Source organism: Oreochromis niloticus, linkage group LG11, assembly GCF_001858045.2.
Source record: "Oreochromis niloticus isolate F11D_XX linkage group LG11, O_niloticus_UMD_NMBU, whole genome shotgun sequence".
Lineage (NCBI taxonomy): Eukaryota > Metazoa > Chordata > Actinopteri > Cichliformes > Cichlidae > Oreochromis > Oreochromis niloticus.
Genome location: NC_031976.2, coordinates 7,754,575 through 7,780,966, shown reverse-complemented (window position 1 = coordinate 7,780,966; position 26,392 = coordinate 7,754,575). Strand labels below are relative to the sequence as shown.

Sequence of the window (26,392 nt, the reverse complement as noted above, 5' to 3'; positions counted from 1 at the left end):
GCGGCCGACAAACGAGAAAAGGGAAAACAACAAGGTCGAGAGATAGCTGATGACAATCTTTGGCTTGCAAATGCATAACATACAAATAGGTGGCCGTGAAATGCTCAAAGGTTATTGTTTTGACAAGGGAAAAAGAGTGTGATTTTATATCAGAGTTGAATAATACCCCTTGTTTTAAGGAGAGGAAAAGAAGAAGGCTTTGTTGGAGACTTTCGGCAAAATGGCAAAAGGCTGTAAGGCCAAAGATCATATCGATAATTCTTTGTGGAGGTTACTCTATTACAAAACAAACAAACGTGGCCTTTAAAGAGACTCTGACGTTAAAGATTTTACAGGAACAACCATAAATAAGCACCAAAACAGGACATATGGAGTTACAAATCAATCGAGCAGCTACTCTTTGACATTGAGATATTCATTTTTTATTATCTATAGTAACTAAATAGAATGGCAAGGAAAAGGTTAATGGTTAAGAGAGAAAGAAACCGGGGGGGGGTTGTTAAATGTGAAAAGCCAGCAGGAGGTGGTAAACAGAGGATTAGAGGGTCAGTAATTACAGCTAAGTACAGCTCGCTGGTCATTCCTGAGTCTATTGTCAGGGTGGTGAGAACGTTAATTAGGCATAATACTGGTGTTTTACATCGGAACCAGCAATCAAGGGTGCTGCTGTCCTTCACATTTCTCCTGCTGACATCTGTCAACAGTCTGTTGAGTTGGCCATAATGTTTATTTAATTGTTAGGGCAAGTTATTTTGTCACCATTTAGGTTACTTAATATCATATATTTATTTAAATTTTCACATAACCAATTTTTTATTTAGATTTTATTTGAACCTCAGTCGGCCTACATAATGTACACTGAACTATGCTGGATGCCAAAGCTGCCTTTCACTTCCTAGCGCAAGCAACAGTAATCAAGTATTGACAGACACTAAGGGAAATTTTGCATCACACTTATTCACTGGTTAACCGTGGCTAACACGGTGGTGTTAGCACTCACAGCAAGAAGGTCCTGAGTTCAATTCCACCATCAGGCCCAGCCTCTCCCCGTGTTTGTGTGGGTTCTCTCCGGGTACTCCGGCTTCCCCCCACATTTCAAAGACATGCAGTTAGTGGGGTTAGGTAACTGGTAACTCTAAATTGCGCATCAGTGCTGAAAGGGCTTTTAATTGTTTTTTTGGTAGAAATAGCCCTGTAGATAAATTTGATCCCATGTGTAGTCTTTCCCCACAAGCTGCAAAACTGTGAAATCACAAAAATGTGATTTTTGTGTCTCTGGAGCAACATTGATTACGATGTTGGAGGAATATCATCAACACAGCATTATCAGATTGAGAGGCTCATGGACATGATAACGTAGTTCTCCCAGCAAAATAAGTCGGAAAAAGCACTCCTAGTATGTTTCTGCAGGGTTAGTCTGTAGCTGTATTATAATCCCACTCTGCTCTCTGAAAGTCACCAGTAGGCTAGTCAGAGGTTCTCCTCCTTATAAGCCCCATCTGTCTTTTTTCTCCTCTTTTGCCCTACCTCGTTCTTCCCTTTTTTCTTCTCATCTAACGCCTCTGCTGTGGGTCAAAGTGTGTACAGGGGAACAGAGTGAAAGCAAAGAAGAGAACCAAAGTTGGAATGAAGGTAAAAAGCCAAAGTGCTGTATTTGAGGGCAACGAAAGGTCACAGATGTATTGACACTTTCTGTGGTGCCAAGTCTTTCTTTTGTCTAAGTTTATGTTTACTCACTTCACTGCCACTCTCCACTTCACTGCTAAGCTCATTCCACCTGCCTGACTAATGGGCGACACTCCTGCCATGAAATACAAAGTGTTATGACAGTATAATTTTCATATACATAAGCATTTCTGTCTACATAAGTACTGCATTGTTACTGTGTTTTATAAAAGACAATTGATTTTAGATTTTTATATTTCATGTGTACAATACTGTGTAAGAACTATACAACCTCTGCTTTTGCCTTACCTACTGTATTTCCATATGTGTTTGGTCATTTTCTGTAATTCACTCAGCCTATTTCCCATTTTCTCAACAAGAAATTAGTGTTGGATCGAGACTTTTACACAGCACTGTAAAGTAAAAATAATTTTCTCATAGGCTAAAAATAATGCAATTCTATCATGGGAACAAGCCACTCGATGTTCAAAGTTCAAATTTACATTTTAACATTTTACTGTTAAAATGCCTACCTTTTAGTGGTGGTACACAAGAGCTCAGAAAAAGTCATACCAAGAAACACACAAGTACAACTTCAACATCAGTAACGGCTCTATTACAGTCAAAAAAAACACAATAGTGTGATGGTGAACCAACATATATATATAACTGGAACCCTGAAACTAAAGCAGCTGTTATGTTCAGTCATCATGTTTTATTAGACGCTTACTGCTGATTTCGATTATTCTGTGGTGTGGCCAGTTTTTCTACATAAATACTGTACGTGGTGGTGATGATTTTAAATTTTTATAGGTTAGACTGAAAAAGAAACCCCCACAAGACCATTTTTCCCCATGTCACACCACTACTATGACACAAAAGTACTGCTCAAGCCAAATCTACAGTCTAAACCTTGTTTGCTTGGAAGCACATGGTCAGTAAAGGTGCTGAATGCAACTGTTTACATATAGACACACACGTGGACCTAATCCCAAGCATAACTGGCATGCATGCGCGTGATTACACTGCCCACCTGTGTCTATGGGAAAAACCGAGACTGACCACATTTTACAATTCAAAGCCCACAGTGGAGTCTGCAGAGCTGTGGGGAAAAGTATGTGGCTCCCAGACAATTGGATTAACTTGTGTGGGAGTGGAGTAATGGGTATTAGAAATGTGCACTGTAACAATGGAAGCCACTGTTGGCTATAAAGTCAGGGAGCAGCATCAGAGACTAAACAGGACTGAGGGTTGTGAGACAAGCAGTTAGTGGGAGCACTTGTTACACTACATAGCCACTCAAAAATGCTCATGGAGGTTTAAAAACACAGTCACTGTTGGATACATACTTTCTTCAAAGAGAGATAAACTAAAGCAAAGCAGCTTCAGTTTACACTCAAACGTATGCATACAGAGAGTAATAAATGTGCAGCAGAGTAACAAATAAATTGAGAGACTCCTATCAACACATCTAAACACACACACATGTAGTTTAGAAAACTTTTCCACCCTTGTCGTCTCTGTTCTCTTTGTCTGTCTCTGTTCTCATTAACAGTCATTCTTCCCAGCCGGCCTTGATTTACTGCTGACCTCTATTTAGCCAGGGATCAGACAGAGTGTGCTGTCATTTCAGTCTCTCTCTAGTTAAGTTTTATTTCCCCCGTCACTGTGATTGTGTTTCAGTGTCTGGAATTAACATTGAGGACAGTGACAGGCATGCAGATGGATGGAGAGTAGCAGCAGAGAGAGTCCCCACATCAGTGAGAACCCTTCCTTTATTCCTAGACTGATTCCTTAGTGAACAGACTCTTACAAGTGCACTTCACCTCCAAGATGAGGCTAATTCACTGCACAAATAATTTGACACTTACTCCCAAACAGCTTAACTCAAGTTGATTTTTAATTTTTTTTTGCTATAATACTCACAGTATTAGCTTCACTGAAACAATGTTATTCATGGGGTGAATTAAATATTTTATGTAAGGTGTTTTCTCAATATATAGTTTCAGGATGAATAGTAATAAGATCAATTTCTCCACCCCGCAGTTTACCATATAGAACCAAAATGTTTCATATAGGCAATTTCCTCTAAGTTGCAGCAAAAAAGGCCACTTAATCTCAACATCGTCTGGTCCTTTCCACCCCCTCTGATCATGTGTAGGTGTGTTTGTTGAGTGCTCTACCAAACGGGAGAGAAAGTGTGGATCGCATTTAAAGAGACAGCCGCAGTGAAGCACCAGTTAAGTGAACTGGCCTTGCTAGCCAGTTTTATACATCATAATTTAGCGCAGACCTCTTTAGCATATGTGCTGCAAAGAGACATAGACAAATTTATTAAAGTGACTGAATGTTTACTTTCTAAATTTAGAGGAAGTGTCCAACTAGCCATTGTTACGTGACTTTGTGGTGTTGTTTTTCCATTAAATTACAGTAAGAACAGTAACAGGCAAATTCCAAGATACGTTACAATGCCGAAAGTGTTCACTCACCCTTTCAAATCTTTGAATTCAGGAGTTCAAATCATTGTCACAGGTGTATAAAATAAAGTACCTGACTTCTACAAATATTTATGAAAAAATGGGTCACCCTCAGGAGCTCAGTTAAAACCAGTGTGGGACCCTGTCCAGATGCAACATGTCCAGTTGTGAAATTTCGCTGCTACTAAATATTTCCACAGTCAGCCGTTAGTGGTATTATAACAAAAGAGAAGGGATTGGGAATGAGAGCAACACAGCCACAAAGTGGTAGGCCACGCAAAGTCACAGAGTTCAGCAGTACTGAGGCGCATAGTGTAGAGAGGTTGCCAATTTTCTCTAGAGTCAGTCACTATACACCTCCAAACATCATGTGGCCCCAAGTACAGTGAGGAGAGAGCTTCATAGCATGGGTTTCCATGGCCGAGCAGCTGCATCCAAAACTAACCTCACCAAGTGCAATGCAAAGTGTTAGATGCAGTAGTGTGAAGTTCGCCACCACTGCTCTGGAGACATGCTCTCTGGAGTGATGAATCACGTTTCTGTGTCTGGAAATCTGACAGACAAGTCTGAGGAGAACAGTTTTTGTCTGACTGCAATGTGCCAAGTGTAAAGTTTAGTGTAAGGGGAATTGTGGTGTGGGGTTGTTCTTCAGGATTTGGACTCGGCCCCTTAGTTAAGAAACTCTTAATGTTTCTAGTGCTGTCAGCGTTAATCTCGTTAAAGTGACGTTAAAATGATAAACCGAATTAACGCGGCAAATCTCAGTTCGGGAGTTAATGTTGGGGGGCTGCACGGCGTCAATGTGTTAGCACGGTTAGCTCGTTAACACGTTAGCGCCGTGCAGCCCCACACACGCAGTGAGCTGCATTAACTTGCTAATGGAGATTTGCCGCATTAATGTGGTTATGGCGTTAACGTCATTTTAACGAGATTAACGCTGACAGCACTAGTTTCAACATACCAAGACATTTTAGAGCATTTCAGCTCCTACCTCCTACCACAAAGCATGGTCCATAAAGGTAAGGATGAGCAAGTCTGGTGTGGGAGAACTAGACTGGCCTGCACAGAGTCCTGACCTCAACCTGACAGAACAGCTTTGGGATGAATTAGAGCAGAGACTGTGAGCCAGGCTCATCCAACATCAGTGTCTGACACAAACACTGTAAACCCAGATTTTGATTCAACTTAAAAATATTGAGTTCATATTACTTAAATTTGTCTAATTTGTGAACATTACTTGTTACTTTTGATTAAACTGAACTTTTTCATGTCCTTTTTTATTGTAATTGTGTTTTTAAGTCCAGTCAACAGCTTCCACTGAAACAAGTTCATATTACTTAAACATCTGTAATTTCTTTACATTAATTATAAATTCTAAGTAGGTTTTACTTTTTATTAGCCTATTTTATTGTAAATATGTGTTTGAGCTTTTTCTGTATGTATTATTGTAGGGTCTAACTTTCAATATAAAGCGCCTTGAGGTTACTGTTGTTGTGACACTGGGTGTGTTAACAGGTTAACAGGGGTTCCAGTACTTAAATGGTTGTGCTTTTTATTATGTTTGCGCTCATATTGTTCAGGGTGACATATTGACTCTATTCGAAATGTGTGATCTCCTCTCTCTTCCTTCATTCCACCAGACTTCGGATGTGACGGAGGTCAGATGCTTTGTCCTCAAGGGGCTTCCTGTCATTTTCAGCAATGATCCATCTGCTTTCTTCAAGTTCTTGTAAGGAACTTTGATTTTTCTTTACCTCCTCTTATCCCCCCATTCCCTAGTTCCACTTGTTTACTACCTTTCCACTTTTCCCTCGATCTCCCCCTCTCTCCACCTCCCCTCCTCTCTCTCTACCATACATATTATTTAAGGGTTTGTGAATGTTAATAGTTAATTTTTTATTGTTATTATTGTCATTGACTATCCCAAGTGATTTTCTGTGGCAGTGGGTGGACACTGGACAGGGCAGGCACATCAGCTTTGTACATATAGAGCCTGTTTATAGCACTGTGTTGTCATGTTGACGTGATGATCCCATGTTCCTTTTTTCATGACACTGATGATGAGGAACATTTGTACAATGATGTGCCAGTGGAGATGAACAAGAAAACATTCCTCCACACATGCATCCCTTCACCACAATGCATCCTCAGTGGGAATCATCTTAGGGGGCTAGATTGTGTTGGATGTTGAGAACCTGCCCCAGGCCTTGTACATTGTCTTCAGACTTACCTATGCACTGCATCTCAACTACCCAGAGTACAGGAAGAACACTTTTGATTTTTTTAACAACAAGTACTTCTGAACGTCTGAACCCAAACTTCAAACACTCAAGAATCAGCAGAGAGGTGGAGGGGAAGTATGGGCTCTCCATGTAGTATTTTGTTTGTTTTTTTGTTCACCCTCCAGTTCTCTCCCTGTATTCTTTATTTTTTTGTCGTTTCATGGACAAATTTGCTATTTGTAGATGTTAAGATACCAGTGTTCAGCAGGGCTGAGTTTCTCATGTTAGTTTATTCACCATATTTCAACAGACACAGTTCAGTATTGTAAAGAATACATTTTTATTACTTTTGTTGCTGAAACAAAGACATCACCAATAATAAATTGTTGTATGTATTTCTTTTACCTGGCTCTATTGACTGAAAGATATAACTAGATTTTTAAGAACTGTAAAAGTTAAGTTTGATCAGTGAGAATATACAATTTAGTTCAGTTGGTAATGGAGTAATGCTTACTTAATAAGCTGAGTTAAACATGGTAACTAAGTATCTTCAGTTACTGTATTAGTACATTCAAATCTTCCATTCCTTTAGGGCTCAAGTACATTAAACGTAGTCCAGTGCAATTGTTCAACTAATGCGTCGTTACTTAGGGCAGGGGTAGCTCAGTAGGTAGAGCGGTGGCCCCATGATCGCAAGGTCGGGGGTTCGAATCCACTGAACGGCTACCCTGAGGTACCCCTGAGCAAGGTGCCGTCCCTATACACTGCTGCCCACTGCTTTACTGAGTGAATGGGTTAAATGCAGAGAGGAATTTCCCCACGGGGATCAATAAAGTATACATGATTTTTTTAAAAGTAGATTCAACTTATCCAGGTTTACAGTGAATGCGCTTCTGGAAGAATGGTCAGAAATTCCCATAAACACTCCTAAACCTTGTGGAAAACCTTCCCAGAAGAGCTGAAACTGTTATAACTGCAAAGGGTGGGCCCGACATTATATTAGACCCAATGGATTAAGAACAGGATGTCACTCAAATTCATATGTGAGTGAAGGCAGACGAGCAAATATTTCTGGAAATATAGAATAGTAACTTTGTATTTGTAGATATTTGTGTTTTTTGACCACCCTAACTTTGTAATTAATGTTTGAAATAACCATGAACCCCAGTCACGACTCGCACTATTCAGCGTGTTTGTGATGTTTTTTATTTACAATAAGTTTCATTTCGGCACTGTTGTTTCGTCCACAACCAGAAAGCCTCCCAGGTGACTCCACTAAAAACAAGGGGTGAGAGCGTGATTACAGGATGAGAAGCTGCTGCCCTGCCAGCCTCCCTGGCACTGCCCCTCGAGCCTGCTGCACCACCCCTCCCCTGCAGAAAAACTAGGCCACACCTCCACCACAATAACCTTGGCAGCAGGTGTTTGTAATAGACAAGAATTGTCTGATTTGTCTATACACATCTATACACATCCACAGTGAGTTAACACACAAAGAGTTAACATTAAGCTTTCTAACTAACCGGTGGCAAGACGGCAAATACGCATTTTCCCCAATATGCCAGAGTCATCCTTAAAGCAAGCATTACCTCATGTGGTCAAGCTTTCAAGTTTGCGTCAATATAATGAGGGTGTTAGTCATCCTTGCTAATACAGGTCATGTGATATGACTAAAACGCCACATCAGCAACACAGTGATTCTCAGAGCTGTGGAAAAAGTACTAAAACAATTTAAACACTGAGCACAAAAACCATTTGAACATTTAATTGGAAATTTAATTGGTCTGAAAGTGAGTTTTATTTGTGAGTAACTTTGTGGCTGTTTACCATACCTAATGTCAAAAACCCTGACACCAAAGAGCTACAACACCAGCTTGTAAAGCAAAGATCTGACGACTGTATACAGCTTCAAAGCGGCCTTTGTCTACGGCTGAAAACAAGGTAGCTGAAATTAGTCAAACAAATAGCAAACATCTCAGTGGCACAACTTTATATTCAACGCTTGGAATGGCTTTAGCGCTGCCCCATGGAGCGGTTTCCTGCCCAGAACAGGCTGTTTATCTTTTTCTCTCTCTCAAAAAACAATGGTACACAAGAGCTCAGAAAAAGATTTTCTTTGTTTATGAGCCTGTTTTTTCAGATGAGAGAGACACACAGCGGATTGATACACCTGTCGTTTGCTCAGTGGCCTACAGTGTAACTCAGGCAACTCGGGAAGGCACACACATTCATATTCATCTGTGAGACCCGTGGGCCGGTGTGAGTGTAAGCACTGAGCTCCACTGGGCTTTAAGGTGTAAATCCGACAGCTGTTTTCAGACGGCTTGTGTCGTTCCACCAGAGACCTTTCGCTGCTTGGCCTCTTGATCTTTAATCCACTGTCTCGTTCTGTTCCTCTTCACTGAATACACAGACGCAAAGACAGAACAGACAATGGATGTATGCGGAAAGCAGCACATGGCCTACAAACTTTCTCTCTATGCCTTTCTAACTCATTCCTCTAATTGTGTTTGTTTGTCTATCCTTGGTCTTTTCTTTCTACTTTTCTGCTTGTCTGTTTCCTCTAATCTTTGTCTGGTATGTCTATATAAACATTTATTGAACTACATATGTGTGTCTCTGCATTGAGAGCTGCACTCTCTTATCATATCTGGTTATATTTTAACTCCATGCCCATTAAGATCTAAAGACATGGGTGTTGCACTGAAAGTAGGCATTTTTGTCGCCATTCAATAAAACACCGGCTTAAATATTAATTTGGCCAGAGGGATAGCCTGCCATCCCACCCACTCCCCACTCCTCTTATTCTATCTTTTAGTTTGTCTTAGTCAGGCATAAATTACAGTGTGATAAATGTATACATTCATCAACTTAAGGGAAGGGAAATGGGCCAGTAAACTCTGGAAGGACGCCTTACTGCAGCTTACCCATTTATGAGGCACTGGACAATCATGGAAATGTATTCAAAACAGAGCTATAGCTGTGCCTGTATACCATACATAATAAAACAGTCTTCTAACTATGTACTTGAATCAACAGGTCTCATGTGCTTTATCAACTGCAAAGGACAAAGACCAATATATTATAAGGAAAGGAGGGCATGTGAGAATAGTGGAAAGGAGGCAGGAGGTCTAAAAGTACAACTGTTGGGTAGTATGAAGCAAAAAGGGATGCAGAGCATTTAAACTTGGACATGCAAGAAAAACTGAAGGATGGTAAAAGATGAAACATTTGCAAATAATGCAAGAGATTATTTAAAGCCTTTATTGGAGTTTTTTTAATGGTTTAAATAGAAATGCAGACCTAAATTCAGACTCAAAGGACTGGGGTGATTGTGGAAAATGGGAACACCACACAGCTCAGACAAATCACAGAGATGAGATGAGAGAAGCAAAGTTAAACACAGGACACATGAGACGAAAGAATATCAAAATAATACAGGAAGTAACTAAACACAGAACATAAAAGTAAATACATAAAAGTGCAGATTTAACAGGAATATGAAAAAGAACCAATGTTAACTGTAACTGAAACCGAGGGCACAAAACAATAAAAGCAATACCAAGCATGCAATCCGAACTCGAAACAAGCCACCAAGGACTGAACAGAAATGTAGTAATAATGACTCAAAACCATGGCTCTAACACCAAGGACAATGACGAAAACTGTCACACATGACGGTACCATATTAAATAGGTAATAACCTTGCCGCATTTCAGTTATTGAATGCCATATAAAACTTAAAGTTTATGTAAAAATATGTGATGCTGCATCATTTTCACCCTATTTAAAAACACTGTTAGCTCAGTTCTGCTTTAATTGCACGTGCAGAGGACATGGAGTATTTCAGCAGAAACAGGCAAAGACAAAATGTCATAGCTCACCCCACATCCACAGAACACAATGAAGACAGAGCGAAGAGAAGTTATAGCAGAGGAATCTATGAGGAAGTGGGCTCTAATTATTCTAATTGACCTCTGCACTTAAGAAGTCCTTGCTACTAATGACTAAAGTGCCATTAGCACACACACACACAGACACACACACACACTTGTTAACCAAGTATCATACAAATAGCTCAATTCACCCATGAACGTCTGCTCTTAATGGAGGACAAAAATCTGTCTATATCACAAGACCCCACACACACACACACACACACACACACACACACACACACACTGTGCGCTGGCCTGCTCATGCATCTCCGAGCACATCCAACATATTTGAAGATGACATTTCTTTAGTCCTCTTTCAGCAGGAATAATCTAGTAGTTGGAAAACATCCAAAGTAAAGAGTAAAACAGCTCTTGTAAGAAGCGAGAGCAGACAGAGATGAAGCGTGTATTTCTGGAGGACGTTTACCTGAGCTCACTATTTGTCGAACCAAGTTTCAGTTTGGTTTATTCGTATATGTTTTCCCCTGAATACTTCTCTTCAGTCCCGTCCTTTCTTAGCCCTTCTCGTGTCACACCAGTTTGCAATAAAACTGCGTTTCACATTCGTCACATCATTACTTTCACATCACGTCTACAACATCCATTTTAAATTTCTTGGAGCCTTTCACGCTCTCAGCCATGACATACATATTTGGTTCATTTTGCTCTCAAATGGAAAGAACTGATGTAATGTTAAGAGGCCTTCAAAGGAAATGATAGCATTCCCTATTAGTTATTTTGTGGCCTGCACGTGCTTGAACGGGCTGCATGCCTTCCCTGTATTTGCCTCCTTTAATCTGCGGTGTCGGTTTGGGCCTCTTCCCTTAATCTCTCTGAGTGTGTGCCAGTAGGGTGACACATCTCTCTGGCCACAAACATTTGACATCTTGTGTGTCCAGTGAGCACTGCACAGATGGACTAAATGAAAGAAGAAGGCTAGAAATGTTTAAAAAAAAGAGAGAGAGAAATGTACACAGTCTGTGGAAGTCTATAAGTAGTAATTCAGGAAACTAATAGGGCAATAAAAAAAAGCAGCGGACACAGCCGCAGAGAGATAGAGAGGCTAAATGAATCCTAAAGCTACAAATTAGCAAGGTAAAAGATATAGAGATGTACACACACGGAGCTAAACGTGGTGTCAGAGTTGAAATACATATTAATGTGACAAATTAAGGTTGGCTGTAAATATAGAAACCTCACTCCTCAGGTGTGTGTTTGTAACCCTCTGTAGAGATGATGGATACCAGAGGACTCTCTCTCTGTCTCACACTAGCAGTGTGGTGAATGTCAACAGAATCTCATTGGCCTCGAGTTCAACTTTAACTACATCTGTCCCTTGGGTTGTGTGTGTGTGTGAGCACTGGATCCAGGCCTCAGTGAGGGAGAGAGGAAGGCAACACACCACTCATATCCTGTCAGCTAATATGTATTGAAGAAGGCGCCGTTAGCGTGGAGGAACGAAGAGGCTTTTACCCATTACTGCTCAATGATTTTCACTCCGATTGCTTCATGTACGAAATCCAGTCAAGCGTTTAACGAGCGGACTGGTAATAATATGAGATCAGTTGAAAAGGTCTGAAAGGCATCAGTACCGTTAGTAATACTGACAACTTAGAACAGGAACAGTTACATCGATATGAAAACAGAAAGTGATCGCTATAATATGTAGAAATGCAGTTCAGAGTTAAACTGGCTCTCACTCTGAGCAATCGTTGGTCGAATGATCCATAAAAACTCTGGTGGATGGGATTAGAAATAAAGAGGGGAGAGCTGCAGGAGGAGGGCTGTCTGTCTTCTGCAACATTATTGCCAAAAGAGATAAATTAGCTTTTTTTACAAACTGTTTTTTTCTCCTATTTATTTTTAAATCACTGTGGTTAATTTGACATTACAGTGTTAAGATTGTAAAGACACTCATACTACATTACACTGTCTTCTGAATCTTTATGGTCTTCAGAGTGGCAAACATCTGTTTTTACAACTTCTAACAGGCTACTGAGCTAAATCGGTAACAAATACAGTCATGGACATACCTAGACACATGCACACACTCATACACAGACACACAGATGTCTATGGTCTAATATTCTCCAGCTGTCCAAATTATAGTTATTATTTTTAAAGAAATATTGTTTAGGGCAAATTTCCAAAGAAAATACATTACTGTCTTGCACAGGGGACAACTAATGGATTTGTTTGAGCTTTTTTTAAGCTAAAAAACCACTGAAATATTTATTGTTGCTGGCTTCTGAATTCCATACGACTTTATTTTGGATGAAACCATCATCCACAGCAATCAGTTCATGTAAAAAAATAATGGAGGCAGAATCTGTATAGCTTTTAACTCGTCCTCTCATTTGTGTTAGGAGCTCAAGTCTTCAGCCTCATTTCATAGGTTTTTTGTATTATTGGTCCCTTTAGGGGTGGCCACAGACGATCATATACCTCCATCCTATGTGTAGCATCTGTATCCTACTCTCATCTCCACATTGCTGCCTTTTCTTCTCTTTCACTGCCTCCTAACATGCCTTCTCCATCTCCTCTTCCTTTGTCTTTGGCTAACAGTAGCACAGTTTCCAGCTCAGGTGCTGACCAACAGCACCTGAGGCGGTTGTTGTTAACCCAGGCACTGACCAATCTGGTATAGAAATCATATTCTTTATGATCCTCATGTTTGATTTGGCAAATATTTTACGCCGGATGCACTTCCTGACACAACCCTCCCCTATTTATAGGAGAGTGTGCGGCCCCACAGTGACATTCTGCATAATTAACACTCACCGGATGCCCTAAAAACACTAATTAGAGAAGAAATATTGCAAAGGATTTCCAAGTTAAATTGTCTGTATCATTTAGAGGGAAGAATGATAAAAGCTGTGCTTCTTCTGGGAGAGAAGCTGCTGAAATGAACTCTGAGATTTTTTTTCAGTGGCGGCATCGACTCAAGCACACAAACATGGCAACCTTTTGAACTGATGTCATTCGGTCTCCGTGGATAATAGCATTACACACTATTTGCTCTGCCTCTTAGTCCAAGTTAAAAATGGAAAAAAAAAAGCATATGTTGGTGTTTTGACACTTTGGACTGTGGGAATAAAATATGAACAATCAAGTATGCAGACTTTTTTTCTGTGTTTTTTCCTTTTCTTTGCTGGCAAAGATAAAACTGTCCGATACAAGTGGAAACTAAATGTCTGACAAACTCCGCTTGCAGCTCCTGCTGACAAGGAGCTGAATATGTTTTTTTCATTCAGTGTCATTAGCTTTGGAATAATTTATAGACTTTATGAGCTGCTGTTGTACCTCATCTGTCCTTTTTTTCCCTCATCTCGTTTCTAGCGAATCCATCCTTATGTTAACACGAGGAGATTCACAACAAAGATTTCTTAGAAAACTGTATTCCGGAGACAAATGTGAATATAAAGTTTTTTTCATTTTTAGCTGGTGGGAAGAGAAATGAGACCGCTACTTCATTTAAAGTAGTTTTGTCCTGAAAACAAACCTTTTTTTTCCCAGACATACAGTAATTCTGAAAAGTACTGTGACATCACTCCACCGATGCGTGTACATAGAGTCCACACAGTTAAGCACTTTTCCTGTCACTTAACCAAATGTCTGATTGACTTGTATGTATGTATATTTTCTATTTCACTCATTTACTGCCTCTCTTCCTGTCTTCATAGTTATAGGTAAAAAAAACAAACACTTTCTTCGGAGCAGTGTAATGCTCAAAGCGTCACACATGCTATAATTATCGCTTGTAAAAAGGAATGATCAAATGTCACTTGTATCAAAAGTAATTATAGGAGTTTGGGAATGAGATTAATGCAATTAGGCTTCACAGTTACAACCTCGCTGACATTACTCAACAGCTCCACTGATTTTTACCAAATAATATAACACCTGATTCAGCAGTGGCAAACTGCCCTTGCTCCATCACAGTATGTTATGAAAATTAGGCTTTATATTTGCTGCTTTTCTCTACAGATGATGCCACTAAAGAAAAAAAAAAGAAGGACTAAAAAGCAAAAGAGTCTTCAACTTAGAAACGGATATTCAAGGAGAAAACAAAATCTCTTCACATCTTCCAGCAGCAAGTAGCAGAATGCAGTGGGTTGATTTAGAGGCTGTAAAAAAGGGCTTTAAGTCCCTGACCAATGATCTGAGTCATCAGCTTTTAAGGAGTGCAGGCCTACAAATGACCGACATGGACAGACTGCAAACTACAAACCGAGGTACAAACCAAGGTAAAATCTCCTTTAAAAGCCTCTGCTGTTGCTCAGAGCCAAAGCCAGTCAATGACACCCCAAGAGCAGACAGAAAATTTGTTTCATTCAAAGCTCCTGGAAAGAACAAAGTCTGTATTTAGTGCAGAGGAGCCTGTGCTTACAGTCTGCAAGATATGGTTAAGTCGCTTGTACATTTTTTGGTTGGCCGAAGTAGCTCTGCTGCCCTTCTTCAATGCAACGTCGTAATAAAGTTCACAAACGGAGTTGTTGTCATACTTTCCAACTTGGTTTTCCAAGTAGAGATGCTTAACAGTGTCTGACGTATTTACTAAACTTCAGGCTCAGATGCGACATACACTCATAAATTGTACACACAGCTGGCTGGAGTGCAAAGAAATAACCGACTTGTCTGATGTCTGGAACACATACATTTGGGATGTAGAGATGAGATTATGTGCGAGCTCTTAATAAAAGTTTTTGTAAACAACCCACCCTAACAGGAAGCAAACTGATTACTACTCTGGAACAAAGTGCTGCACACACACAGACACACACACTTTCTAATGCATCGTGCAGCGACATCTCTTTGGAGCTTGATATTTCATTGTTATTATCACGATAGAGGACAGTAGTAGACACACACACACTGAGCCTGATAGAGAGGAAAAGAAAGACACACCGTTACGTGTTACGGTACATAAAAGAGCCTCCTGTATTGATCCACAGTTACCCATTATCATCACTACAGTACACAAAGATGCAAACACTTTCACAAATACGACTGAAGCACAGCAGGATATTATTATAATCCCCAACAGGTAGGAGGCAGAACACCAATCAAGGTCACCTCTGCTGGAGCGAATGGCGAGTTGTTCTGATAACAGCAAACTGAAGGAAGTTTTCTAATTTGCCTACCGATAGGAAGGAGAAGAGGAGAGGAGGGGGAGGACAGCACGAGAGAAACAAAGAGGAATAACATCAAAGATCTAAACCTGTGTGCGTGCATGTGTGGTTTGGGTTCACTGCAGGCAAATTCAACAAGCAAGCTCACATAGAGTATTTTTGGGAAACTCTCACAGGCCACATTCATTAGTTACGTATTGCTAGTATCAGGCTGGACTCTGTTCTATTTTCAGAAATGCCCTAATTCTTCATGTTACATTCTGTTATGTTCATATAACAAGGTGCTGTAGATTAGTCAGCTGTTTGTGAATCTCCTATTCCAACACATTTTAGAGGTGCTATATTGGATTGAGATGGTGACCGTGGGGGCAATTTGAGTACACTGAACTCATTGTCACGTTCAAAAAACTTTGAGATGATTCGAGCTTTCTGACATTGTCCGCTATCTTGCCGGAAACAGCCACCAGAAGATGGGTACACTGTGGACAGGTAGGCTTTCTTATTCAAACGATTCTCAGCTAGTCCTCCACTAAGATATTCTCCACACCTGAACATTGAGTATTCACTGTGAGAAACATTTCATCACTCATCCAAGTGACTTCTTTAGTCACAGAGACTGACTGACTGAAGAAGTCACTTGATTGAACATGCATCAAGATATCCCACACTACTACAAGCCACAGGCAGCCTGTACCGTTGATACAAGGCAGGATGGATCCATGCTTTCATGTTATTTATGCCAAATTCAGACCCTATCATCGGAATGTTGCAGCAGAAATCCAGACTCAACATTTGTCCAACCTTCTCTTGTACAATTTTGGTGAACCAGTGTGAACTGTAGCCTTGCTTCCTGTTCTTAGCTGACAGGAGTGGCCCCTAGTGTGGTCTTCTGCTGTAACCCATCTCCTTCAAGGCATCATGTATTTGTGCTCTTCTGCACACCTTGGTTCTAATGAGTGGTTATATTTGAGTTACTGTTGCCTTTCTATTATCTCAAAGCAGCCTGACCTTTCTCCTCTGACCTCTGGCATCAACAACATATTTTCATCCAGAAAACTGCCGTTGCCTTCTCCTGTTTTGATCATAGAGAAGGTTGTGTGGGCAAATCCCAGCAGATCAGCATTTTCTGAAATATTCAGACCAGACCACCAACAATGATGCCATGTTCAAAATCACTTAAATCACCTCTCTTCCCCATTCTGATGCTCAATTTCGATTAGATTTGTTTTTTTATTGAAACAGCTACAACCTCAGTCTCTGCTGCCATATACTTTTGCTGTCATTTTAGTTGTTTAAATTCTATTTGCCAGGTATAGCAGACAGCAAAGCAATTTCCCCAAAATGAAAAAGTAACATGAGAAAAATGTAAATACATCTCATTTTCATATTACTATAGAAATATATAGATGTGACAATCAAACATTATTTATGGTGAATTCATCACTCTTCCACCGCTCGCTATACAGGTTAATATACTATAATAAGACACTTTAAGTGCCACTAGAGATTGCATTCAATATGAAACCTGTGATTTACTATCAGTGTGTTTTCCACCCAAGAGCCAATTTATTAAGTATTCATGGATATGAATTGCTCAGTGATTCTTTCCCGGAGAGTGCGTGTCGGTCTCTTGCTCCAACAGCAACTATGAAATGCACATACACTGTTAGAGGGTAAATTGCCTAAATAATATATATGTACTATAGTCAATAAATATGATGACACACTGTACAGTTTAATGGAAACTGCATGCCTAAACTATATTATATAACCACACTTTTAGGGCCCTGTGATAAATGATTACCAGCACAAAAACCGAATAATAAGCCAGCCTGAAGCAAGTATGCTTAAATAATAAGTACGGCTCCACTGAATAATGACTGTCTGTCTTTGTGTTCACTTCAGGCTACAAAACTGTGATGAAAACGTCAGAGAAAGTCAAAAAACAATTGCACCAGCAGCAGTTACAGTGTTTCAAATCCGACACCGTTCATGTCTTCGCATTACCGGGCTCGTCTTTCTTACATGAGCACACACGGAAAACTGAATTGCAACAATCAATTATTCTATAGCCAGAGATTTCCCGCTAAATTCACTCTTATGGGAAAGAAATCAGCAGACAGGGGACAGTTGCTATGCAAGTATACCCTCAATAAAGAAAACAAATGCATCCCTGTCTCTTTCACATTGCATAGGAAGACGGTTGAACCATTACGTATTGTAATATGAGGACATCCATGCTGCCAGCTGAAAGAACATCTCGGTTTTAAGAATAAACACGCATAAATCCAGATATCTTGCATGGGAGCGGGAACTCAAGTTAGCAGGCAGCCACACAGACACAAGTGAACATTGTTGGTCACTTGCCTAACTTTAGGAGTTATGCTAAAAAAATTATAATAAATAAATAAATCCCAAAAAAATCACAGCCATGAATGATTTGCCAGTCAGGCAAAGATGATTTTGGCATCTCATCTCAAAAAATGTCACCGTTAACCTGTTGCATAAAAACTCTTCATGGAGGGAAACACGGACAGACACGCTGACTCATACTTTTTTGGCCTTCTGATCTATGTAACTGCACCGGTGGCTGTTTATCCTTCCTCCAAACATCGCTATGGAAACTGACTGGGAGACTCTTTAAGCAGAGTCCAATTCATCAGCGTGAGTCGTTTTATTTATATGTTTCATATGAGGACAACTTTGCATATCGCCTCATCTCCTGGAAACAGTGCATTTGTCCTACCTCCAGAGATCTCGTTGGCGTTCCTCGGAGGAGCAGCTGAATCGGTGAACCTCTGGGACTCAGTCTTGTCACTCTCATTTCTTTCACCTGCAGAATATAACAAATTCTTAATTTAAAATTATTTCAAAACAGTTATTGCAGAAAGTTTCTTTCTATCTGGGTCTCCTTCACTATAGTGTAATAAAATATCCCAAACACAGTAGTACATTACTCGAGAATAGACAAAGGCGAGGACACAGCAGAGGAAAAAACAGAGTGTAACGCATCAGATCAAAGCTGAGTAACAATAAGAGAAAGGGCTACATGAGGAGGAGGAAGAGGGTGCGGAAAGACGATGAGAGGTAATACGCAGAAAAGAGGAAAGGAAATGAGAGGAGGGGAAAGAGAAGAAGTCGAGACAGGATAAAAGCAGAGAAAACTGAAATGATGGATAAGAAGATGAAATAGGAGTGAGTTGCGTAACAGAGTAAGGTTTAGCAGAGGATAGGGAAAACACAAAGAGGAGACTAGTCATCAGGAGAAAGGCAGAAAAGATTTGGGAGAATATAAAGCAGGAGTACAAGATGAACCAACCTTTAAATCTGCCCTGAAGTGGTCTGCTCTGCTTGTTGCCGCTGACTGCGATAACACTGAAAGTGTAGACTTTAGAAGGACTGTAGTCTGTTATCAACACACTGGTGTCTGATTTAGACACTATGATCTCCCTCTGCTGACCACCTGACAGAGAAAGGGAAGAAGACAAAGAAGTGGAGGCGTGAGTGTTAGACGCAGGGACTTTAATTCATGTATTTCAGTGTCTGGTAGACAAACATCAGTACTCAGTGCCAGATTGGTAAATTTGGCAGTCCCTGAATACCGCTCATGGGTGTGGTTATTTTTATGAGTGATTTGCAAAAGTTGTATAGTTTTCTAAGCACAGATTTAGTTGGTTCTAATATTGTTTTGAATATCAATCGCAAAAAATAAAGAACGTGTTTTTGGGGCATTAAATATCAGGATAATAAGCAGTAAATTGTGTATTACAAACATTACTAAATCAGTTTGTGTGTTATTCTCCTCCCTCCTCAATATTTTGCACCTTTAGAAAGGAACTCGCAGAAATGCAACTGGGTCAGTCCCAGACATTTTGTTTGCACTTGTGCATCTAGCCAGAAGACGGAGCAGATGAAGCACAGTAACTGACTAATACTCCGCTCTAACACTGAAGGCAGGCTAAAATTATTTTTAAGCACTAAATCTTTATTGCCCAGTAAAAATAGAATGGCAACCTCTTTGTGACTAGTTGCCCAATTTATTAATTTTTTCTCCAATTTTTTCATATTCTGATTTTAATTAGTTGGTCATTGGTGAAGTTTTGCAGATTACTGGCATCTAATTTATAAATCCACACTGATTGCCAGCATGCTACAAAGTCTGAAGTGAGTCTGAACCTTGTCCCCAACACATGTCTTAGCAATAGGGGATTTGACTCAGCTGGTTGCCAACTATTTCTTTTGCTGGTCAAAACTATGAGCTTCTTGCTGTGATGTGAATTTAATGTTTATTTCTGTGTATGTAGACGGCAGATTTACAGCAGAAGAAAAATCTACTCCGATTTTCATCAGCTCGTCACAGTTTAATTAACTTTATATCAAACTGATTACATGTAACTTCCAGCGTGAGCCCATTCGATCACAGACTGATAGCAGGGCGGCTCCATCTTCTTGCTATTTTATCGCCATCTTGAATCATCTTGCTTTTAAGATGGCACCTGACTGTGAGTGGTGACAGACCTGGTCCCCATCTTCAGAGTAACCATTTCAAAAACAACAAGATCCCATATTCATTGCACAAAGCCGTGCCGCGGTCTCCGGCCACTGTTCTTCCCAGTGTGACTGTGGCATAAGTAAGTTCTGTTTTGTTTTTAATTTCGTCACTAGGGTTAGTGTTCTCGACACAGAATCAAGGTTTGAGTTAGTTTCAGATGCCCCAGAAATAAAGAGTCGATCCTCACAGTCCTCTGTGTGTGTGTGTGTGTGTGTGTGTGTGTGTGTGTGTGTGTGTGTGTGTGTGTGTGTGTGAATGTGTGTGTGTGCACATGTCCTCTCCTCAGCCGTTAATCCTAATCAGGCCAACAGGTCGTATTATCTCCCCACATTAATTTTGACCCAGCAATCAATCAGCCATCAGTAAGGTGTGTGTGTGCGTGTGTGTGTGTGTGTGTGCGTGTGTGAGAGAGGGTGTACGTGTCTGTGCATGCACTTCCTCAGCTCTTCTGTTGCCCGTTCCTGCGGGGTACTGACTAATGACACCTCTGAGAAAAAGGAGATAAATCCTTCTGAAGGCAACTGAAGATCAGGTGAGGTAACTGCATTGATCAACTCCACAAACTGGAGGCTCGGCCTGTGCAGGTGAACCAAACTACTATTAATCAACCAAACAACAGGGCTCAAGTTTAAGGCTTTGACTTGGTCACTATACAGGGAGTGCAGAATTATTAGGCAAGTTGTATTTTTGAGGAATAATTTTATTATTGAACAACAACCATGTTCTCAGTGAACCCAAAAAACACATTAATATCAAAGCTGAATGTTTGTGGAAGTAGTTTTTAGTTTGTTTTTAGTTTTAGCTATTTTAGGGGGATATCTGTGTGTGCAGGTGACTATTACTGTGCATAATTATTAGGCAACTTAACAAAAAACAAATATATACCCATTTCAATTATTTATTTTTACCAGTGAAACCAATATAACATCTCCACATTCACAAATATACATTTCTGACATTCAAAAACAAAAACAAAACAAATCAGCGACCAATATAGCCACCTTTCTTTGCAAGGACACTCAAAAGCCTGCCATCCATGGATTCTGTCAGTGTTTTGATCTGTTCACCATCAACATTGCGTGCAGCAGCAACCACAGCCTCCCAGACACTGTTCAGAGAGGTGTACTGTTTTCCCTCCTTGTAAATCTCACATTTGATGATGGACCACAGGTTCTCAATGGGGTTCAGATCAGGTGAACAAGGAGGCCATGTCATTAGTTTTTCTTCTTTTATACCCTTTCTTGCCAGCCACACTGTGGAGTACTTGGACGCGTGTGATGGAGCATTGTCCTGCATGAAAATCATGTTTTTCTTAAAGGATGCAGACTTCTTCCTGTACCACTGCTTGAAGAAGGTGTCTTCCAGAAACTGGCAGTAGGACTGGGAGTTGAGCTTGACTCCATCCTCAACCCGAAAAGGCCCCACAAGCTCATCTTTGATGATACCAGCCCAAACCAGTACTCCACCTCCACCTTGCTGGCGTCTGAGTCGGACTGGAGCTCTCTGCCCTTTACCAATCCGGCCACGGGCCCATCCATCTGGCCCATCAAGACTCACTCTCATTTCATCAGTCCATAAAACCTTAGAAAAATCAGTCTTGAGATATTTCTTGGCCCAGTCTTGACGTTTCAGCTTGTGTGTCTTGTTCAGTGGTGGTCGTCTTTCAGCCTTTCTTACCTTGGCCATGTCTCTGAGTATTGCACACCTTGTGCTTTTGGGCACTCCAGTGATGTTGCAGCTCTGAAATATGGCCAAACTGGTGGCAAGTGGCATCTTGGCAGCTGCACGCTTGACTTTTCTCAGTTCATGGGCAGTTATTTTGCACCTTGGTTTTTCCACACGCTTCTTGCGACCCTGTTGACTATTTTGAATGAAACGCTTGATTGTTCGATGATCACGCTTCAGAAGCTTTGCAATTTTAAGACTGCTGCATCCCTCTGCAAGATATCTCACTATTTTTGACTTTTCTGAGCCTGTCAAGTCCTTCTTTTGACCCATTTTGCCAAAGGAAAGGAAGTTGCCTAATAATTATGCACACCTGATATAGGGTGTTGATGTCATTAGACCACACCCCTTCTCATTACAGAGATGCACATCACCTAATATGCTTAATTGGTAGTAGGCTTTCGAGCCTATACAGCTTGGAGTAAGACAACATGCATGAAGAGGATGATGTGGACAAAATACTCATTTGCCTAATAATTCTGCACTCCCTGTATGAAAACTGACCGTTCATGTCTTATTTTTCTCAGAGCCTCCTCGTAAAGTTTCGTCTTAGTCCTTCGCCTTCATAGATCACCTCAATGACTGACATGGACTTATTAGATGGGAACAGCGATGGATCAAAGATTTCCTTTAGTTTAGCATCTCAGTTACCCCAGCAATCAAAACATCTTCATTTTTATTTGTACAAAAAGACAAAAACCCCACTAACTGTCATCTTATTAGGCATTACAAGTTTCAGCTATTTCTGTCATTGATCCTGCACTTCATACACATGCAGCATCTCTATGGATTAGTTACTGCACAAACCCCCTCTATAAAATCATACATTCTCATTTTTAGATTTCTTCTTGTAAACGAGTGAGAGAGATCATCCCACGTAGTGAGTTTTAGAGAAGAATGCTAGACAGAGCCAGGCTAACAATTTGGACCTGCTTTTAGGTTTTATGTTCAGGCCCTGGATCAATTCTCAGTGCCCAAGTGATATTGATCCTTTAATTTAATGCTCTTATGCAAAGTAAAAAGGTGCTTTTCTCCAAAATGTTGAATTAATCCTTTAAAGTCATTGCAAATCTTACAAATTCTTGCAGCACAAAGTGATTTGTTTGCAGCGAAGTACATCAGCCGTGGAAAACTCATTAAAATCATCATCTGTCATTATCGAGTGTAATTAAGCAGATTTTTGAAGATTATGGCAAATAAATTGTGCTTTATCTTACCTTCTAAACATTCAGTCCCAACTACAATAAACGTTAGAAAGTTGGCTAGGAGCTCATGGTAATCTACTTAACATAAGTAATTTATCACAAGTGCAAAATAGGCCTGGTACAACCATCAGGAACCACACACTGCTGCAGTCTTTCCTGGCCTTTTAAAGTGACAAAAATGTGCAGAAAGAGTACATGCCAAAATGAGACCATACTCTAAAACACAAAGTAAAACACAGTCGGATTAAATAAAAAAAATCATAAACAAAGAGGTAATAACATGGTTTCCATGGTTTAGGTTACGCTCTTCTGTCTCTGCCTGTTATCTCCTATTAAGTTAAACTGTATTTATATGTTATTTAAGCTTTCCTCGCATATATCTTTCTAGTTTGTTCTGTGAAATTCATTTTTAGATAGATGTTCGTCTGGATCTGATAAGCGAATGCGACACTTAAACCTGCGTTATTTTGGATAGCCACCAGGGGGCGATACTGGTAGTTGTAAAGAAGGTCCTAATGCATGGGAAAAAAAATAATGTTGAATTAAACATTAAGTCTGTTTTATTAGCTTTGGTCATTAGTACTCTACATTACTTCACAATTTGTTTTTGACCTGATGACAAGTAATCAATTACCAAATAATCAGTATTTAAATTGGTCTTCCCAAAGGGGGATGTGACAGTACGCTCACAGGCTAATAACTTCTGATTGAGAGGTAATAGGTAACCACATGGTCAGAGAACATGTGCTTTCACCGACGGCTTGGGCTTTTGCTTATCACATCTGGTTTCTGAACAGTAAGGTGGTTGTTTCATGATGTGAAAACGCTCATACCGAGGTTTCAAAACGGGAGCTCAAAATCCACTGTTTGACCAATGGGGTCATCAGCTTTTATACAGACCCAAACAAAAGTTTAAGACCACTTGAAAAATGGCAAAAAATCATATTTTACATGGTTGGATCTTAACAAAAGCTGAGGTGACTATGACGACACTGCAGGACTACATCCACAAAAACTGCAATAAAGCTGCCTCTTTTAGTTAATTCTTTCTGTCCTGAGCTGAGTCCTGCAGCTTATTATGACAATATCAAATATCTAAACTCAGAAAAGGAGTTTGTAAAATTTTAAAAAGCATAATTAGCTCCTTTTGATTTTGATGGCAGAAATACACCCCATGGCCCAATCCCAACACTAGAAAAGTTGGTACAGGGCCATGTTTACAAATGTATCGTATCCTGTCTTCCTTTAAGAAAAGTCAGTGAACACCTGGGAACTGAAGAGCGAAGCTGCTAGACTTTTGGGGAGTAAAAATGCCCCATTCTTGTCTGATTTAAGATTCCAGCTGCTCAACAGTCCTGGGTCTTCCTTGTTGTATTTTTTCTTTTTGTTTCATGATGCACCGAATGTTTTTATTTAAAGGTCTTGACTGCAGGCAGGCCAGTTCAGCACCCTGACTCTTGCTGTTGTGATAGATGTAGTTGGTGGTTTAGCATCGTCTTGCCGAAATATGCAAGGTGTTTCCTGAAAAAAACATCAGCTGGACAGGAGTATATGTTGTTGTTTTACCTTGAGGGACATTACTCTGAAATTGTTTAACAATTTGCAGAAGCATCTTTTGCAGCTGGGTAGGCCACCTGTATTTTTTGTACCACTTCAAAGAGCTAATTTAAACTTGTTTACTCAAATAAGAATGTGATTAAAATATTAATGTGTACACCAGTGAAGATGATTGCACTTTTTTACCATTATGAGATCTGTATCGTAAGTGCATACCAGTGATTTCCATCACTACTTGTATTTTTCAGTGCTCAAAAAGCAAACAAGCAAACCTTCCAGTAATCACATTATGTTCCGATGCATGAATATTACAAAAACTCAGCTTTTTTCATCTGGGTCTGGCTTCATGTCCGCTGAGATTTAAAAGATTAAATATGGACATCTGGGTCTAATAACTATCACACGAGTACGTGTATGTACAAATATAAAAAAGGCAGGCTATTCAACAGATATCCAGGAAATACCAGCTGACTGACAAAGAAGCACAGGTTAAAGGTAAAAGTAGAACATTTGAAACAATTTGTAGTGCCATAAAAATGGTTTAAATTACAGGAGAACATATGCATTAAGGGAAAAAACACATTTTTGTAGGTAAAAGTAAATCATCTGGTTCAATTTAAAACCTGAATCCTTATCAAGTTTCAGTATTTGCTCATTTTTATTTTAAAGAAAGGAAAACTTTGAGGAGAAAAGTGATATGCGGAGCCAGAAGGTCAGCTGCCACTCCGATAGCCCCCTTTGTGATTTAAAAAGATGTTTTATTCTTCAGATAAACTGAGTTCAGCTCATTTGACTTGGTCAGAGAACAAAGAGAGTGGACATCAGGAACATGGCAGCTGCTCATCCTTTCATGGCTATTTTTCAACTGACAAAGGCTTTATCCATCATATACAGTTTTTATAATTTACTACTGAATTTGTTAAATGCCAGTGAGCTACTATTGCACTCCTCCCTTCAAGAAAAGTGGCCATAAATTTGAGTTTTAGTTCTCTTGTTGGAAGTGGCAAAAAAATTTCAGACGAGGCATTTTTCAAAAAGTATTGTTTGCAAGAAACAGGTTTTATGCTATAGAGTGCTTATTCAGTCCTTCTTATTCATTTTTACATCAGCTGCAGAAGAATTGCCTGCTGTATTCAGCACAATATCAATAAAGAGGGAAGTGATGTGAAGGAGGATTTATGGCTGTAAACGTAGATGCACATCAGCGGTAATTCGGGTGATTTCTATTAGACTTTAATTACACTGTGCATACTCAAAAAGAGACAAAATTATAGCCGCTGTCTGTGCACTGATCACCTCGTGACAGGCATCGAATAAAAGTGAAAATACCATGTGTCCATCATGGCTGTAACTGCTTTCAGTGAGGTTTAACACTGAAAAATGACTCCTATGCTGACATTTGGCTGTCCTGGGCTAAACTTCTCCATCAGTTTGTATAGTTCCTAATGTCCTGTGTACCTATCAGCCCCATTTTCAAAATGTGCTGACAGGCTGCACATACGCAGCAGAAACTCTCCCTTGTCTCAAACTTGGCCGAGGTGCAGGACAAACTCTGAGTCCTCTATATCTCTCAAGAGTGTAATCCCTTCAAAGGAGCTTTGATAAGAAGTAAATTACATAATCCTTCCTGACAGACAGAAAATCCAAGTCATAATGGGATCCTTCCTCCAAAATTTCAAAGTTAAGCTCCGCTTCTCTTTGGCATAGAGGTACGTGTGCGTGTGCGTATTGTGCATGAGTCTGTACAGTAAAAAAATAAAAAAATAAAAAATCCTACCTGGGGTACTTTTGTAGAAAAACAGATAGCTGTCAAAGTCTCCTTTGGGCTCCTTCCATGAAACAAGGAGTTTGCTTGAGCTCAGCACTTTGAAACGCAGCTTCCTCGGAGCTGGAACTGAAAAACAATTTTACAGTTAAAT

The 26,392-nt window shown here is 40.0% G+C and overlaps 1 protein-coding gene across 4 annotated transcripts in view; it reads right to left on the bottom strand.

Annotated features, from left to right (window-relative positions):
• Positions 1-26,392, bottom strand: part of LOC100699146 (collagen alpha-1(XIV) chain) — a 152,154-nt gene that overhangs the window by 110,837 nt on the left and 14,925 nt on the right. For all 4 annotated transcript variants that reach the window (XR_003222272.1, XM_025911718.1, XM_019364636.2 and 1 more), the window contains exons 3-5: positions 26,251-26,367; positions 18,754-18,897; positions 18,181-18,267 (exon numbers count right to left, since the gene is read on the bottom strand). Coding sequence is in view for 3 of the 4 variants with exons in the window: in XM_025911718.1 (XP_025767503.1) it covers positions 18,181-18,267; positions 18,754-18,897; positions 26,251-26,367 (348 nt within the window). In the remaining variant the exon portion in view is untranslated. The remainder of the gene's footprint in view (positions 1-18,180; positions 18,268-18,753; positions 18,898-26,250; positions 26,368-26,392) is intronic.